The following is a 17,195-nucleotide window of genomic DNA, read 5'->3' as shown; positions in this document are numbered from 1 at the left end:
ACAGTACTTATATGTATTGTTCATAAATGTTAAATTAAAAATTGTTTGTTTGAAAACAAACCATTCCAAAAGATTAAATGCAAGTGTATTATACTTACAAGTTAAATATTAGGGCCCGACCAATTAAATCAGACAACCGATTAAATATGGCCCTTCAAACATAGGTCATGTCCGATGACAAATGACAAGTATTTACTTTTATGTACTCTAGCCATCTACAGCAGCTGTACACAAGTAACACTGGTCTCATTATTATTTCATAGATTTCTATACCATAACCTTGTATCCTTAATTATACTGTGCATAATGTAATTTGTTTATAGTCATTCTATGGACCTGTCAATCAAAACAAAGTAAATATTAAAGTGATACGTACCCTGTTTAACCATTTTTAACAGTAAAAAGTTAATATTTTGTCTATATGTTGATAATGTCATTATTTTTCATGTATAATGAATGACACATCGACTCAAAATGACAATGTAGTGTACTGGATTTTAAAAAGCCCCTGTAACATTATGCATAAGTTGAACTTTAAATTCAGTGATTCTTTCATGCACCACATGAGGAAGCCAAACTATTGGTATACATAACTACACTTTAATAATCAGTGCTCTGCCATTTTATGAACATGTGATCTTCCACTTGCAGTTCCCAGACCAAGCTGGCCAGCTCAAGTGGAACGTCCAGTTCTGCCTTACCATACCTCCCAGCGCTCCCCCCATTGCTCCCCCTGGAACCATCGCCGTGGTGCTCAAGTCCAAGATGCTCTTTTTCGTAAGTGCACGTCACATCACAAGCGTTCTGCATCATTTAAAACCTTCTTATGCTGTGTTTTGGCACTCTCCACAGTTGCAGCTGACGCAGCGCGTGCCTGTACCGCAGGAGCCTGTGAGCATCATTGTACCCATCGTGTACGACATGGCGTCGGGTATCACCCAGCAGGCTGACATACCCCGACAGCACAGCTCCTCAGGGGCGGCGGCTCTCATGGTTTCCAACATGCTGAAGAGGTTCAACGAGATGCACCCTGCCAGACAGGGTGAGACCGCCACCCAGGGCTGAACGATTTATCGTTTTGGGACAGAAATCAGACAACGCGATTTCAAGATCGACCCCTGCACTCACTAATCAGCGGCATGCTACTGTGTATGGGTCACACTAATCAGCTCTGAAGTGGTTAAAAAAAAAAAGCGTTGCGTCCACGTCACGCTCTGTCACCCATACTCCTGAACGTAATTTCTTTCGCGGCTGCTTGGCAGTGCCAGCCGTTAAGGTACCTTGCTTGCTCCGCAGCAGCGCGGACTTTATTTATGTCTTATGTAAGTCCATGAGCATCAACAGCAAGGAGCTGCATGATGCTGATCCTTTCCTCCCTGGCGACAAATAAACTACCCTTCTAAAAAGTAGCGCTTTCACAGAGGATATGAACGAGGAGTCGCTAAGCATGCTAATTGCAGAGTCGGGAAAGACCCAAAATAAGTGCTTAGGTGTAGACTTTTCACAGAAGTCTGTCTAGAACTGCGTTTCGTCCGGTGAGCCAGCAGCTATGAACAGAAAATGTATATTACATTTAATACGTATCTAGACATAAAATAAGATGACGGCTACATTAGCAACTTAGGATACACTTGAATACCACAGCTCTGCTTCTTGCAGGCAAATTCGGCTGCACATTAGCCGTCATGGCGTCTTGACAGGTTCCGCAAGCTATTATGAGCTTGCTTCAATACAACCAGTGGAACCCAAAACATTTTTGGATGCACTTTTTCTTGATAAACCATATACATTTTTCCTTCTGACCACCACAGGTACACTTTTAACAGCAAACTATTTCATAAAAACTCACCACAACAATGATTTTTAGACGGCTTGAACACCAAAACAAAAAATATAGTATGTGCACATTTGAGCTGAACTTTCTTGAACAGCTGATCCTGTAGAGCTGTGAGTAGAAAGGTAAAACAGTGTTTCTCATTAGGATCAAACTAATTAGGATTGGTGATTGTCTAAACTGCTTGTTTCTACTTTTCTTATGTGTGTTTCATTCCTGTCCAGGGGAGTGCACCATATTTGCGTCCGTCCACGAGCTGATGGCCAACCTCACCCTGCCACCCGGTACACGACAGTGAACGACCACAAATAACCAATTGGACCTCTGCTTTGACACCCTGACAGTGAATTAATTGCACAGCTGCATTGAACAGCTGTGGTGTCTCATTGGTTATGACACCGTGTGCAGTGCACTTGCTGTCATGCAGCCCAGTTTAAACCACAGTGAACCACAAAATGATGGTTGTTGTTTTTACCATCTTAAGATGCGCAGATGAGGTATATTTTAGATATCAATATTTTTCCCCTCATGGGGGTACTTGTAAACAGAATATTATCTATTGAAACTTAATTTGTTTACAAAAAATGTATATTGTTGTATATTTGAGTGTGGGTCTCATTTGTTGTTTTTGTTATCCCATTCTGATGTAGTATCTTGAGATTCCTTAGTCTTTTGTGAAAAGCTCTGCATTTTATTTCAACCTTTCGCAACTGTGACAGACTTTATAAGCACGCTGTATTTGATCAAGATGGAAGGGTTTGATACATTCTATATAATTTTGCTATTTAATAAAGCAAATCAAGGAGAGTCTTCCACAGCTAGAGCCCAAATAACATTTTTTCAGCACTTTGTACTGCCGTACAAACTATGACTCCTCAATCTCTGCTTTGCTGCAGCGATCCTCTCTTGGATAAAATTGGCTTTTTGTCATGATGTGTTTTTAATGTTGATGGAAGGATTTTTCCCTTCTGGGGCAAGGCCTTACATGGCAGAGGCCAAATAACTTGGCCAGTGTGACACAACACCTCACTGAGGGGTGGCCGGGGATGCGTGCGTCATTCTTTATCATACCATCCGCAGTCAGGGTTTCATCAAATTAATTCGCACATATCCAGAACAATGCCAATCACACCCATAATCAAGTGGGAACAAATCTAAGTAAAAAAAAAAAATGCTGAGCTTAAGTTAATGCAATTTTCTTGTATTCTACTTCTATCTTGTGCACTGATTCTCAAGCTAACAGCCAAGCAGAGTGATCAGTTTTTACCGACGGCCAATGACATTTTGCATACTGTGCTCAATGGCCCATTCATACAAATCACATCTAAAAAGAACTGAGACAAACATGTCATGATTCGTCACACTTCTAAATGTTTTTAAACTTAGATTTGTTCCTGTTTATATCATGAGTTTGTGTGTAAGATTGGTATTTGTGTGCATTTTATTTCATGAAACAATGACTGGATGTTATGACTTCTCAGCCATGTTTACTTGCTATGATGTGAAAGTAATGATTCCTATTGACTGTAAAAATCAAATGTTCTTTACATAAGAGATTATTTTAAAGTTGCATTCAGATCAATTGTACATGTTATTTAAATACGCAGTTAATATAACTAACTTTTGGCGAGTATCATGGGTTCTAAGAATACTGCATCCATGTGAAAAAAGAAAAGTCATTTCAGAACGGATCTCCCCACATCACAGATCACATGGCTGTGATCTGAATGATAAATTAATTAATATGATGAATTATTAATTATATATTTTTTAGATTTAACCTAACTGGTCATGACTCCCAATAACACTAAAATTCATGTTATAAATTTCATAGTATTTCAATGAGTGCCCTATAAATGGCTATATGTGTATGAGAGGTTTTATTTTAAGTGCATCTCGTTTTTAGTTGTGTTATGCATGATTTAATTACAGATAAAATTATAAATAATAATAAATAAAATAGTTAAATGTATAAAACAGTCTATACTGATATTGATATCAGTTAAGAAATACTGTATATCCTAAATAAATTCAGAAATGTTAATGAACTTTAAGAAAAAAAAATAGCTACGTTAATAAAATAAATATTACAGCACTATTGCTTATTAAATATAAATTACCAGTAGGCTGGATGTGGGCCACATTTTCCACTTTGCTGCAGCCGCCGTTTATTTTGATTTATCAGGTCTTTTTTTTTTTTTTTTTTTTTTTAGTACTAGATTGTATCAATATTATTATTATAAAATATGCTGTACACGTTCGTGTTCTATATACTGAGTATAAAATAGATGGCCTTTTCTTAGGATGACGTCATTGTAAGCTAGGAGGGGCGTTCATGGCCCCCACTGACAGACTGCGGCTGCACGGCTGGCACTGGCAGGGCGTGGGTTGGGGTGGTTGGTCGCTTCGATGCATCCATCCGACCAACTGCTAAAATAGAACCCGCGAATATTAGCTGCCCAAACAACAAATAGGACATTTAGCGAGAATCGTTATTGCGACTCTGTTTTGACCGTCGCACACCAGACGCACCATCGCTGCTCCAAACATGCGTAAACTAGGCGCTTCCACTTAGTTCTTTCCACCTGTGCTCTGTGTGGATTTGTTACCTTCACTAAAGTGATTTTTAAGATGGCAGGATGCTTATCTGAGCCGCTTTGTCAGCCGAGCGCCTACCATGAAGCCTTTAAAGGTGAGTCGAAGCTAGCTTTTTAAAAATCCTGGATTTACTCGTGGGTGAGTGTTATTAACTAAGTGGGTTGCTGGTGTATGTGTGTTTAGTGGAGCTACAGGTGAAGAGACCACTGATGCCGCGTCACCTGAGTCCCGAACAGGTGGCCGTGGAGATGCTGTGTCTCTGTGGGCAGCTGGACCTCCTCATCAGGGCACAGATGCAGGAGGTAGAGAATCACCCGAGTTTCAGTGAACGCAGCATTCTTGACACCGATACAGGAGTACTGTTATGTTAAATATTGTTCTACTGGATACTCAGCCTGCGCTAAAATAATGCTCTGTTTTGATTGACACTGTCAAAAAGGTATACCGCAACTATATATTCAGAGCATGAGCTGAGCCTAATACACACCCAATTCCAATTAAGTTGGGACATTGTGTTAAACAGAATACAATGATTTGCAAATCATGTTCAACTAATGTTGCCAACCGTCCCTTGAAAAACGGAATCGTCCCGTATTTAGAAATATAAGTATGCGTCCCGTATCGAATTGTAAAGGGACGCACTTTGTCCCGTAATATCGTGAGAGTGTCCGTAAAATGCCAATGGAATTACTGAACAACATTTCCTTTATATGACAACTTACGGTAATGTTCCTAGGACCTTCTCTGCTCTATGGCCAATGAGCTGACAGCATATTCATACACGAGTATGACGATACCGAATCCGCTTATCTTATTGGTCGAGGTAATGTCGCCAAACTCTATAGCGGAAGACAAACAAAGCAGCGTGAATGATACGGTGACATACCTTCGAGCAGCGATGCGGCGGCAGGAGCGCTACTCCTCAGCAGAAATTATTGCAAAAATATAGAGGACTCGAAAGCAGAAAACACATAGGTCGAAAAAGTGAGAGAAAATATCTATCAAGTGCACGGCATGGTTTGCCGGTGCACTTTTCCATAGTGGACTGACTGACCTCAAACAAACATGCTTTCAGTGGTGGACACTTGCGAAAGGCACAACAAAAGTAGGGGAACCCTAGACAAATTTGGTGTCCACCAGGTAACGCCAGAGCTTGAATTATTTTTTTAACCCTCTGATCAAGGTTAATTCTGGGAATCTGCAATGAATGTCAGCATTGTGCAAACAAACAATAATTTTGGGGTCGAATAAACAAGTACAAATGTTCGACAAGTACGTTAAACGACAGGTAATTGAACGATCGATTGATTGACATTGATGAATAATAGCTAAAGAATACACACACAGCCTTACATTAATTACAAGTTCAAACAGATATGGATCATTTTTACTGTACAGGCAGTCGATATACTACACTTAAATTATAAATGTAGTAGAAAAACTGTAAAAAAAAATGTTGATTATTTTTCAGTTTTATGAAGATTGAAGTGGATAAATGTGCAAAAGAAATGTTCTCCCTAACTGATTAAAGGTGAGCTCATCGTGAGCCTCAACTATGACATGTCTTGCTCAGCGTTTTACTCTGCAGTTGTCATAGACAACGCTGCCTCACTGCAGCAAGATCTCAGAGGAAATATACCTGGAAAAATAGGCTCCACATAATGTGGCATTGAACTGTTCATAAGTTACAGGATGGATGTTCATAAGCATCAAAGGTTTCTGTTTGCGAGATCTTTATTTTGATAAGTTAATTTTGTTAGTTTGTATTCAAGTAAATCTCTGGATAATAACTTTCTAATGTGTTCATATCATTCAAAAATACGCATCTTATTCAACTCAGGTTTGAATAGTTAAAAATTGTTTCACCCACAAAAAAGAGCTACAAAAAAAATCAAGACTTGAAGGTAAGTATGGGCGATACCAGCGATTTAGGATTCGATCTGATACCAAATAATACTGGACCAAATACTGTATCGCGATACATGTATGATATTGATACCGGAAGTGACTTAATTTTTTTATACAAAGCTGCAAACAAAACCACATGAGTGCTGCCAGTGGGAGCGTACACATCATCAGTTGAACCAAACTACTCCAAACTATTTTGTTATCACTTCCATGTCATCCTGTCAACAGTGGCGTGGACTCGATGCAGTGCTTACGAGTCGTGGGCCTTCACCCTGATTGTTCTTCATCCAATTAAATGCGTTTACAAAGTTCTGGTGGGCCAGGACCAGACCCAGCAGTCTGTTTCTGCCAAGGCAGAAAGCTCTTTGCCCTTGGCAACACATAGCAAAAATGCTGATTGGATGACAATACAACCTTCTAAATTATGGATTAATAAATACATTATACAGTATATATGAATTAATTTCCGATATCAATACTTAAGCTTGAGGATCCATACTTAAAATTGAGCACTCTGGATCGGAATATTGATATTTTGGTATCGATCTGCCCATCCCTAGTTGAAGGCAGTCAGGTCGGCCGTCCCTGCCGATGAGATGTCCCTTATTTATTTTTCCGGGAGTTGGCAACCCTATGTTCAACCTATATTTAATTGAATACACCACAAAGACAATATATTTCATGTTCAAACTGATAAACTTTGTTTATAGCAAACAATCATTAACTTTAACAAATTTTATGGCGACAACACATTTCAAAAAAGCTGGGTCATGTTTACCACTGTGTTGCATAATCTTTCCTTTTAACAACATTCAATAAACGTTTGGGAATTGAGTACACTAATTGTTCAAGCTTTGTAGGTTGAATTCTTTCCCATTCGTGCTTGATGTACCCCTTCAGCTGTTAAAGAGTCTGGGGTCTCGGTTGTCATATTTTACACTTAATGCACCACACATTTTCAATGGGAGGCAGGTCTGGACTGCAAGCAGGCCAGTCTAGTGCCCTCACTCTTTTACTACAAAGCCACGGTTTAGTAACACATGCAGAATGTGGTTTGGCATTGTCTTGCTGAAATAAGCAGGGGCTTGCATGAAAAAGACGTTGCTTGGATGGCAGCATATATTTCTCCAAAACCAAATGTACCTTTCAGCATTAATGGTGCCTAAGTCAGTGTTTTTCAAACTTTTCAGTCAAGGCACACTTCTTTCATTGAAAAAATCCTGCGGCACACCACCAGCTGAAATTGTAAAAAAAAAAAAAAAAAAACTCATTTCAACAATATAAGTGTTATATTGTTTATCTAAGCATTTTTTAAACATTGAAGAATGACGTTATATCATAACGTCTTTAATTAGGAATTAAATAAACATAAAGAAAAAAGTATTTTATAATGTTTCAAATTGATACTTAGCGTGAAACATAGGCTTGTTTGAATAAAGATGCATCACTAATTCGGTTGTCGCTAAACAAAGATAATTAGCTACCTTCTGCTGCTACCTGCTGGTATGGAAGAGTACTACAACGTAGTAACTGCATGATTACGCTGCCAGGCGCTAGACCGCACAGGCACACAAATTAGATAATTTCTCACGGCACACCTGACAATATTTCGCGGCACACCGGTGTGTCGCAGCACAGTGTTTGAAAAACACTGGCTTAAGTTACCCATGCCATTGGCACTAACACAGCCCCATACCATCACAGATGCTGGCTTTTGAACTTTGCGTCCATAATTGTTCGGCTGGTTCTTTTCCTCTTGGGCCCGAAGGACACAACCTTCACAATTTCCAATTTGAAATGTGGACTCGTCAGACCACAGAAAATCTTTCCACTTTACATCAGTCCATCTTAGATGAGCTCTTGCTCAAGGAAGCCGGCAGCATTCTGGGTGTTGTTGATACTTATGGATGTAGCGCCGAACTGTATTTATTGACATTGGTTTTCAGTATTGTTCCTGAGCCTATGTGATACCTTGACAGTTTACGTCCGTTTTCTATGCCGTGGCGCCTGAGGGATCGAAGGTCACGGGCATTCAGTGTTGGTTTTCAGTCTTGCCGCTCACATGCAGTGATTTCTCCAGATTCGCTGAACCTTTTGATGATATGATGGATGAAGAAATCCCTAAATTCCTTCCAATTGTACATTGAGGAATTTTGTCTTTACACTGTTCGACTATTTTCTCGTGCAGTTGTTCACAAGGAGGTGAACCTCGCCCCATCTTTGCTTGTGAATGTCTGAGCAATTCAGGGAAGCTCCTTTTTGTACCCAACATGGCACCCACCAGCGCCCAATTAGCCTGTTCACCTGTGGGATGTTCCAACCAGGTGTTTGATGAGCATTCCTCAACTTTCTCAGTCTTTTTTTGCCACCTGTCCCAGCATTTTTGGAATGTGTTAACAGCCATAAAATTCTAGTTAATGATTATTTGATAAAAACACTAAAGTTTATCAGTTTGAACAATATCCTGTCTTTGTAGTGTCTTCAATTAAATATTTGTAAACGAGATTGGCAAATTATTGTATTCTGGATGTATTTATGTTTAACATAACATCGCACCTTCATTGCAATTGGGTTTGTAGTTTGGTTATTTTGAAAAATAAAATCCATATCCAATCCAATCCAAAATCCATAGCAGCCTCCAGTCAAACTGTGTCCATTATAAAACATGAATGCTTGTAACTACAAGCAATTGGTTAACTAGACAGCGATTTAGAAGTAACATTTTAATGTTCTTGTCATTCACTCGTAAAAAGAGGTAACCCACTGAGATATATATATATATATATATATATATATATATATATATATATATTTTTTTTTTTTTTTTTTTTTGCTTTGACTAAAAAAAAAAAAAAAATTATTTATGTGGCAGTGAACTTCACAACAAGCAGCAGTTTGGCAGATGAACAATTGTTTAAAAAAAAGGCTTCAAATTGTTTATTGCCCTCCGACTTGAAGTTTGTTGTCAAACTAAACATAAAACAAAAAGAATTACTCATTGTGTACTCAAACAACCACATGCTTTACCTTAGAAATGTCTGTTTAGCTTAATTGTTACCATTAATGCAACTGTGGTGACCCACAAAGCTATTCATCAGGAACCTCTAGCCTGTTGGAATCGTTTCTAGTGCCGAAAAGACGTTATGACCATGTGAACGTGGATATGGTGGGACCCTTGCCTCCCTCTCGTGGTTTCACTCACCTCCCCACCATAGTAGACAGGACCACCAGACACTCAGAGGTTGTTCCCCTGTCATGCACGACTTCAGCTGAGCTTGCCCGAGTGTTCATCGCGTCCTGGGTTGCCCACTTTTGACACGCCAGCTGATCTCACTTCTGACATGGGCCCACATTCTAGCTCTGGATGGCAGTCGCTGAGGATATGGGGGTGAAGATTCTCCGCGCTACCGCATACCACCCACAAGACAATGGGCTCTGTGAGCGGTTTCATCGTTCTATAGAACTGCTCTGCGGGCCAGCCTCACGGACAGCAAGTGGGCTAACCGTCTCCCGTGGGTCATGCTGATTACGATAGGCCGACCTGCTCATGTAGACGATCAATGCGCCACTGCAGCTGGCCTGCCAGGCTGCCACCATGGCAGGGGCGCGTTGGACGCGGCCCTGGTTGTGGTCCCACCGCTGGTCCTTGGCCCCCCCACCTGTTAAGCAAAGTCACTTTGGACGCTTATTCCTCACTCAACGTGTTGACTGTTTTTCTTGATGTTTTTCTTGACCACCTGTTTGATTATCCACTTTTGTTATGGTGACTTCTTGGGGGGTAGGGGGGTTGTGGGTGGCTGTGTGGTGACCCACAAGTGAGAGACATTCACCAGGACCCTGTAAGTTTTGTTATGAAGAGTAGAGACATAAGACTCGCCTTCATCTCCTCGTCTCATGATTTACTGCATCACCAGACAACACCACATAGACGGGCTAACGAATAGAGTAGCGTCGGCATTGTGAATACGTTTTAACACAAATGGTGGAGAAACACCTAGACAGATTTAACAAAACTCACAGGCTTATATACAAGTTCTGCCTAACAAATCAAAGTTTTGAACATTTTAATTTTCATACAAGTGTGAAACGTTTATCACTGTTAATATCAAAAACGTGTTTGAACTTTAAAACGTGTGAATTTCGAGGCATATTTTTCCCTTATAAGACTTTTTGCTCAGCATTTTTTTTTTTTTTTCAAATACCAATATGACAATGTCAATCAAAAGGTAACGGCCCTTATTACTGTTCTTCTGATGTTCTTCTGCCATAAAGTGTCCAAGTCATGTTTTTGCATTAACGTTTAAAGTACACACATATAGGATGTTTCCTGTAACAGTTCCAGGAGCAGTTAAGACAAGGCTGTAGCCCAGAGGAGTCAGACACCTTCCAGACTCAAGGTCAATAGCGACAACATATTGTACGGTGTATATAAATATCATATTGTATATATGAATATTCAAAGTATCTGCTGTCTTCCGCCAGGATCTGAGATTCTCGACCAGATGCTGCAGTGCCTTGAACATCTACCAAAGCCTATGCCACAACTGGAGGTATCACATCTCACGCTTGGCTTCAGGTCAGGGGTGGGCAGACCTTTGTGCTCCACATTTCTTTTTTAAAACCGCCAGAAAGGACCAGGTCATTTGTAGATGATCTTAAAAAAAAAGGTAAAATGTAAAATACAGAACTGCATTTAAAAGTTTATTTTAACTATAAACAATATAAATAATGTATTATGAGAAATGAATAAAAATGGCATACATTTTTATGAACTAATTTCAGTGAAACAAAATCCCAGTTAAAATGAATGCAACAAATATTACAGGGCGCTTGATAACGTAAATGTTCTGTGGGCTGGATTAAACAATGGAGCTGGCCGTATGTGTGACTTTGCCCATCCCTGGTGTAGATGCTTTAGGTCTTAAAAAAAGGTCTCCGTTATTACCCCCCACAACCCCCCGTAGGACTACCTGGACTTGGTGGGTTTGTCTGCAATGTTTCCACGCGTGGAGGTGTTCCTCATTCAAGGTAGCCCAGTGGACATGCTGGAGAGGCCACCAATGGACGGTAAGGCATTGCTATGGGTGCCCCAATCCTGCTTTACGACATACATACATATGAAATGAAGGATTCGTATATTGAAATCCATCTGTCCCATGTTGTCATCATGAACCACGTCTTATTTATTAACAGTACAGACAATATTATCCACCACCAACCATCCATTATCCAAACTGCTTATCCCCACGAGGGTCACGGGCCTGATGGAGCCTATCCCAGTCCTTGAGCAGTAAGCGGGTTATACCCTGAATATGCAAAAATAAACCCGGAAAAAAAACAACCTCTTATGAACTAACACAAAAAGAATATTCCCCAGTCATAGCGGTAACACAACATCAGGCATTGAGGGTGTTGTTTTTGCACATTGATGACCAATCTAAAAATGGCTCAAAATGGTTCAAAATGGCTTGCTCATTTTTACGATGCAATGATAATGGTTGAACAAACGTAATATTTTTGGGGTCTCCTAAGTGACTATTTTGGAGGTTTTGGCCAAACGCCAGTGACATGTAGGATTTTAAGTGGTTCGCCATGCAGTTCTTAAAACAAATTAAAGCTGTAAGCAGCAATGAACAGGTCCACACACCACCATTTTCATGGAGCCGCCATGCCCCGTCCACATTAAAAGGCATAGGCAAATGAACTAAGCTTCACAATTTTGTCTAGTGCAGTGTTTTTCAAACTTTTTTGAGTCAAGGTACATTTATTTCATTGAAAAAATCTCTGCGGGACACCACCATCAGAAATTGTGGAAAAAAAAAAGAAAAAAAAAAGCTTATTTTAACAATATAAGTGTTATATTGTTTACATAAGCATTTTATAACATTGAAGAATGTCGTTATATTGTAACTTCTCGAAAAGGATTAAATAAACAAAAAGAAAAACGTATTTTATAATGTTTATAATGGGATACTTACTCAGTGTGAAACATGGGCCTGTTTGGATAAACATGCATCACTAATTCGCTTGTCTCCAAAGACAATTAGCTACCTGCTGCCACTGCTACCTACTGGTATGGAAGAGTACTACAATAGCAAAAACATGATTACGCTGCCAGGCGATAGACTGCACAGACACACAAATTAGATAATTTCCCGCGGCACACAGAATTTGAAAAAACACTGGTCTAGTGTACCTGAGATCCTTTGCACAAATCCTAAAGGTGATCACTCAAATGCTCATACATATTGGTTTGAATGTAATGTCATATGTTTTCATAAATTTAGGATGCATGCTTTGAAGCACCATCAAAATGGACAGAGTCACTGCAAGCTGATGCTTGTTTTGCAGATTATTTCTCCCACATCGCCAAACTGAATCAGCTGCTTGTGCTGAGTCAGCAACTCGAGGAGGACATCAGGCACCTGGGAAGTCACAAATACATCGCCCACCAGCTCTCTGTTATATATGTAAGATCACTTGTTTCCTATTACTTTTATGTGGCTTGCTATTAAGTGACAGTTTTTTTTTCACAGCAAGTTGTCAGCTCCTTCCAAAGCGTCGACATCTTCTCTGAGACTAAGAAGGACATTGAGGCCAACTTCAAGCAGATGAAAGAGTCTCTGGTGGTGGAGGAAGGCTCCAGGCACGAACCTCAGCTGGCTGCTCATTATATCCACTGGTGAGTTCAAGTGTATCATGTAAAACAGAGGAGCAGAATGTTTCAATGGACCTCTGAGGGTCAGACGAAATATTGCATATGAAAATATAGGATGCAACAATGTAAGTACTTTATAGTTAGAATATTGTATACTTTATCATTTTGTTATACTGTTTTCATAATCCGAGTCATAGCCTATACATAACAGTAGAAACATTCATGATGACATAAACCTGCATTTATGTATATTCTCATGCCTTATACACGATATATACTCTACAGTGGACTGTGTAGCGAACTCGTGGTTCGGCACTCGCTGATTCAACTACCCGCGGATTGTTAAATATTTTTTATATGTGATTATTGTAATTATTGCTATAACTAGAGCAGCTATAAACCGACTATCTTATGTCTTACAACATTGTTCTATAACATTATCCTTATGTCTGACTTGTGGTGGTTTCAGTGGTTTGTCCCAATAACAGTGTACAAAACGTGTTGGGGCCGACAATCTTACATATTAAATGCATTCAATATTTACGACCAAAAATCTTCATGTATGTGGGAAAAGCAAACTACTCTCAAGCCATTTGACTCCATGGACTGTGTATTGAATGGAATGTAGCCTATCAACAAAGTGCTCTGACTGACGAACAAGGAAGCGGCAGTAAATAAAACAAAATACGCCCTACACCATGTTGGTTTTTTTTTGTACAAAAGTGCAGGGCTCCAGACTTTTTTTTTCCTAGGAGCACAGTGGGGCACAAGCAGAAAATGTAGAGGCACACATGAATCAAAAATTGACTTGCAAAGTAAATATTTCACATATCCATAATTTTTCACTATATTACTGATAAATGGGCAAAAGTGTGGAGCTTAAGTTTATCAGCAACAAAAAATATTCAAGAATTTATATATATATACATACATATATACATATATATATATATATATATACATATACATACATACATATATACATATATATACATATACATACATACATACATATATATATATATATATATATATATATTATATATATATATATATATATATATATATATATATATATATATATATATATATTATATATATGCATTTTTGGTCAGATGCAATCTGCATTTTGTTGCTTTTCACGTGTGTTGTGTAATGACGCTGAATCTAATCTAATTTTATCAAATCTGATCACCTTTTTTTTCTTCTGTAGGATATTAGACATTACTCACAAACTGACGTCAGCGGTGTTGTCGCTACCGGATGAGCTCACAGATGACCTTGACCAGGCCATGACCTTCATGTCCCAGTTTGTGTCTTGATGTTGTGTTACCACGACCCACAGTGGGCTGCATTCTTGGTTAAAAAAAAAAGACTCACATGGTGCTATGTCATTAGGCTCAACAGTGGGATTGTAAAATCCATTTGAAAATCCAACATGTACATTTTTGCTATTATTTGTCTGAATCTTGCTCCAATTGTCACTCCTGATATGAATGTGTTTTATACCTGAAACAATAAATTTAAATACAATTGGCAGCTTGTTAACTGTGGGATTATTATTCTGTTTTCACATCTACAGTGGATGCTTCAAAGTCAAAAGTGAGCAGATTATCCATCCATCCATCCATCCATCCTACTACATAATTGTATCAAGAAAAAGAAATCTTCGATAAAATTCACACATCCGCCTCACAGTGCGGAGGTCGTGCGTTTGAATCTGGCCTCGGCCTTGCTGTGTGGAGTTTGCATGTTCTCCCCGTGCCTGCGTGGGTTTCCTCTGGTTTCCTCCCACAATCCAAAAACATGCATGGTAGGTTAATTGAGCACTCTAAATTATCCCTAGGTATGATTGTGAGTGTGAATGTTTGTTTGTCTCTGTGTACCCTGCGATTGGCTGGCAACCAATTCAGGGTGTACCATATTGACAGGTACGCTGCAGGGCTTTATCAATCAGACGTCCATAGTGTTTAAGGTTTCAAAGGCGATTGGCCTGCAAGCGGTCACGATTTTTGACGGCTGTACCAAAATTCATTTGAAAAATTCAGCTGCCAGAATGTGTGACATCTGGTTTTAAAGCAGTCAGTTGTCCAAAGGAGGGTTTGGCCCTCACGAAGGGTCCTAATTTTAAATAATGGTTATTAAATTGATTAAACATTCAAATGTAAAAATCTGTGATGTCAGGTTTTAAAAAAGCGTCAGAGTTTCAATGGAGTATGCCCACATTTAAGATTGGCTTTTAAATTGAGTAAAAGACTTAATTACTGAGGTTGTCCGAGAACAGGAACTGAACCCATAACCTCCATGTCCAAAGTTGGGGTCACACAACCCACTCATCCACATATTGGCTAGGATGGTATAGGCCTATGGTTGCCAACTCCCGTAAAAATAGAATCGAGAAAAGAAATGTGCCTTGACTGAAAAGTTTGAAAAACACTGACTTAGGCACCATTAATGCTGAAAGGTACATTTGGTTTTGGAGAAATATATGCTGCCATCCAAGCAACGTTTTTTTCATGCAAGCCCCTGCTTATTTCAGCAAGACAATGCCAAACCACATTCTGCATGTGTTACTAAACCGTGGCTTTGTAGTAAAAGAGTGAGGGCACTAGACTGGCCTGCTTGCAGTCCAGACCTGCCTCCCATTGAAAATGTGTGGTGCATTAAGTGTAAAATATGACAACCGAGACCCCAGACTCTTTAACAGCTGAAGGGGTACATCAAGCAAGAATGGGAAAGAATTCAACCTACAAAGCTTTAACAATTAGTGTACTCAATTCCCAAACGTTTATTGAATGTTGTTAAAAGGAAAGATTATGCAACACAGTGGTAAACATGACCCTGTCCCAGCTTTTTTGAAATGTGTTGTAGCCATAAAATTTGTTAAAGTTAATGATTGTTTGCTATAAACAAAGTTTATCAGTTTGAACATGAAATATATTGTCTTTGTGGTGTATTCAATTAAATATAGGTTGAACATAGGGTTGCCAACTCCCGGAAAAATAAATAAGGGACATCTCATCGGCAGGGACGGCCGACCTGACTGCCTTCAACTAGGGATGGGCAGATCGATACCAAAATATCAATATTCCGATCCAGAGTGCTCAATTTTAAGTATGGATCCTCAAGCTTAAGTATTGATATCGGAAATTAATTCATATATACTGTATAATGTATTTATTAATCCATAATTTAGAAGGTTGTATTGTCATCCAATCAGCATTTTTGCTATGTGTTGCCAAGGGCAAAGAGCTTTCTGCCTTGGCAGAAACAGACTGTTGGGTCTGGTCCCGGCCCACCAGAACTTTGTAAACGCATTTAATTGGATGAAGAACAATCAGGGTGAAGGCCCACGACTCGTAAGCACTGCATCGAGTCCACGCCACTGTTGACATGATGACATGGAAGTGATAACAAAATAGTTTGGAGTAGTTTGGTTCAACTGATGATGTGTACGCTCCCACTGGCAGCACACATGTGGTTTTGTTTGCAGCTTTGTATAAAAAAATTAAGTCACTTCCGGTATCAATATCATACATGTATCGCGATACAGTATTTGGTCCAGTATTATTTGGTATCAGATCGAATCCTAAATCGCTGGTATCGCCCATACTTACCTTCAAGTCTTGATTTTTTTTGTAGCTCTTTTTTGTGGGTGAAACAATTTTTAACTATTCAAACCTGAGTTGAATAAGATGCGTATTTTTGAATGATATGAACACATTAGAAAGTTATTATCCAGAGATTTACTTGAATACAAACTAACAAAATTAATTTATCAAAATAAAGATCTCGCAAACAGAAACCTTTGCTGCTTATGAACATCCATCCTGTAACTTATGAACAGTTCAATGCCACATTATGTGGAGCCTATTTTTCCAGGTATATTTCCTCTGAGATCTTGCTGCAGTGAGGCAGCGTTGTCTATGACAACTGCAGAGTAAAACGCTGAGCAAGACATGTCATAGTTGAGGCTCACGATGAGCTCACCTTTAATCAGTTAGGGAGCTTGAACAATTCATTCATTCATTCATTATCCATACCGCTTATCCTCACAAGGGTCGCGGGCGTGCTGGAGCCTATCCCAGCTGTCTTTGGGCAGTAGGCGGGGGACACCCTGAATTGGTTGCCAGCCAATCGCAGGGCACACAGAGACAAACATCCGCACTCACAATCACACCTAGGGGCAATTTAGAC

General features: G+C 39.4%; 2 protein-coding genes across 3 annotated transcripts in view; both read left to right on the top strand.

The window, feature by feature from the left end:
• Positions 1-2,657, top strand: part of med14 (mediator complex subunit 14) — a 28,596-nt gene extending 25,939 nt beyond the window's left edge. For both annotated transcript variants that reach the window (XM_086050684.1, XM_086050683.1), the window contains 3 exons: positions 652-777; positions 853-1,042; positions 2,059-2,657. In XM_086050684.1, the coding sequence (XP_085906810.1) occupies positions 652-777; positions 853-1,042; positions 2,059-2,132 (390 nt within the window). In that variant the 3' untranslated portion in view covers positions 2,133-2,657. The remainder of the gene's footprint in view (positions 1-651; positions 778-852; positions 1,043-2,058) is intronic.
• A 1,390-nt stretch (positions 2,658-4,047) lies between these two features.
• LOC147136095 (uncharacterized) lies at positions 4,048-14,537 on the top strand. Its single transcript, XM_086051728.1, has 8 exons — positions 4,048-4,526; positions 4,616-4,734; positions 10,677-10,737; positions 10,823-10,890; positions 11,305-11,407; positions 12,692-12,810; positions 12,877-13,022; positions 14,212-14,537. Exons 1-8 carry the CDS (start codon positions 4,466-4,468, stop codon positions 14,318-14,320), a joined length of 786 nt encoding a protein of 261 aa, XP_085907854.1. The 5' UTR covers positions 4,048-4,465; the 3' UTR covers positions 14,321-14,537.
• Positions 14,538-17,195: the final 2,658 nt, after the last annotated feature.

This window comes from Filicampus tigris, chromosome 14, assembly GCF_054856515.1.
Source record: "Filicampus tigris isolate MCC_2025a chromosome 14, RoL_Ftig_1.0, whole genome shotgun sequence".
Lineage (NCBI taxonomy): Eukaryota > Metazoa > Chordata > Actinopteri > Syngnathiformes > Syngnathidae > Filicampus > Filicampus tigris.
Note: the sequence above shows the minus strand (reverse complement) of the source record. Positions and strands in the feature narration are given on the sequence as shown.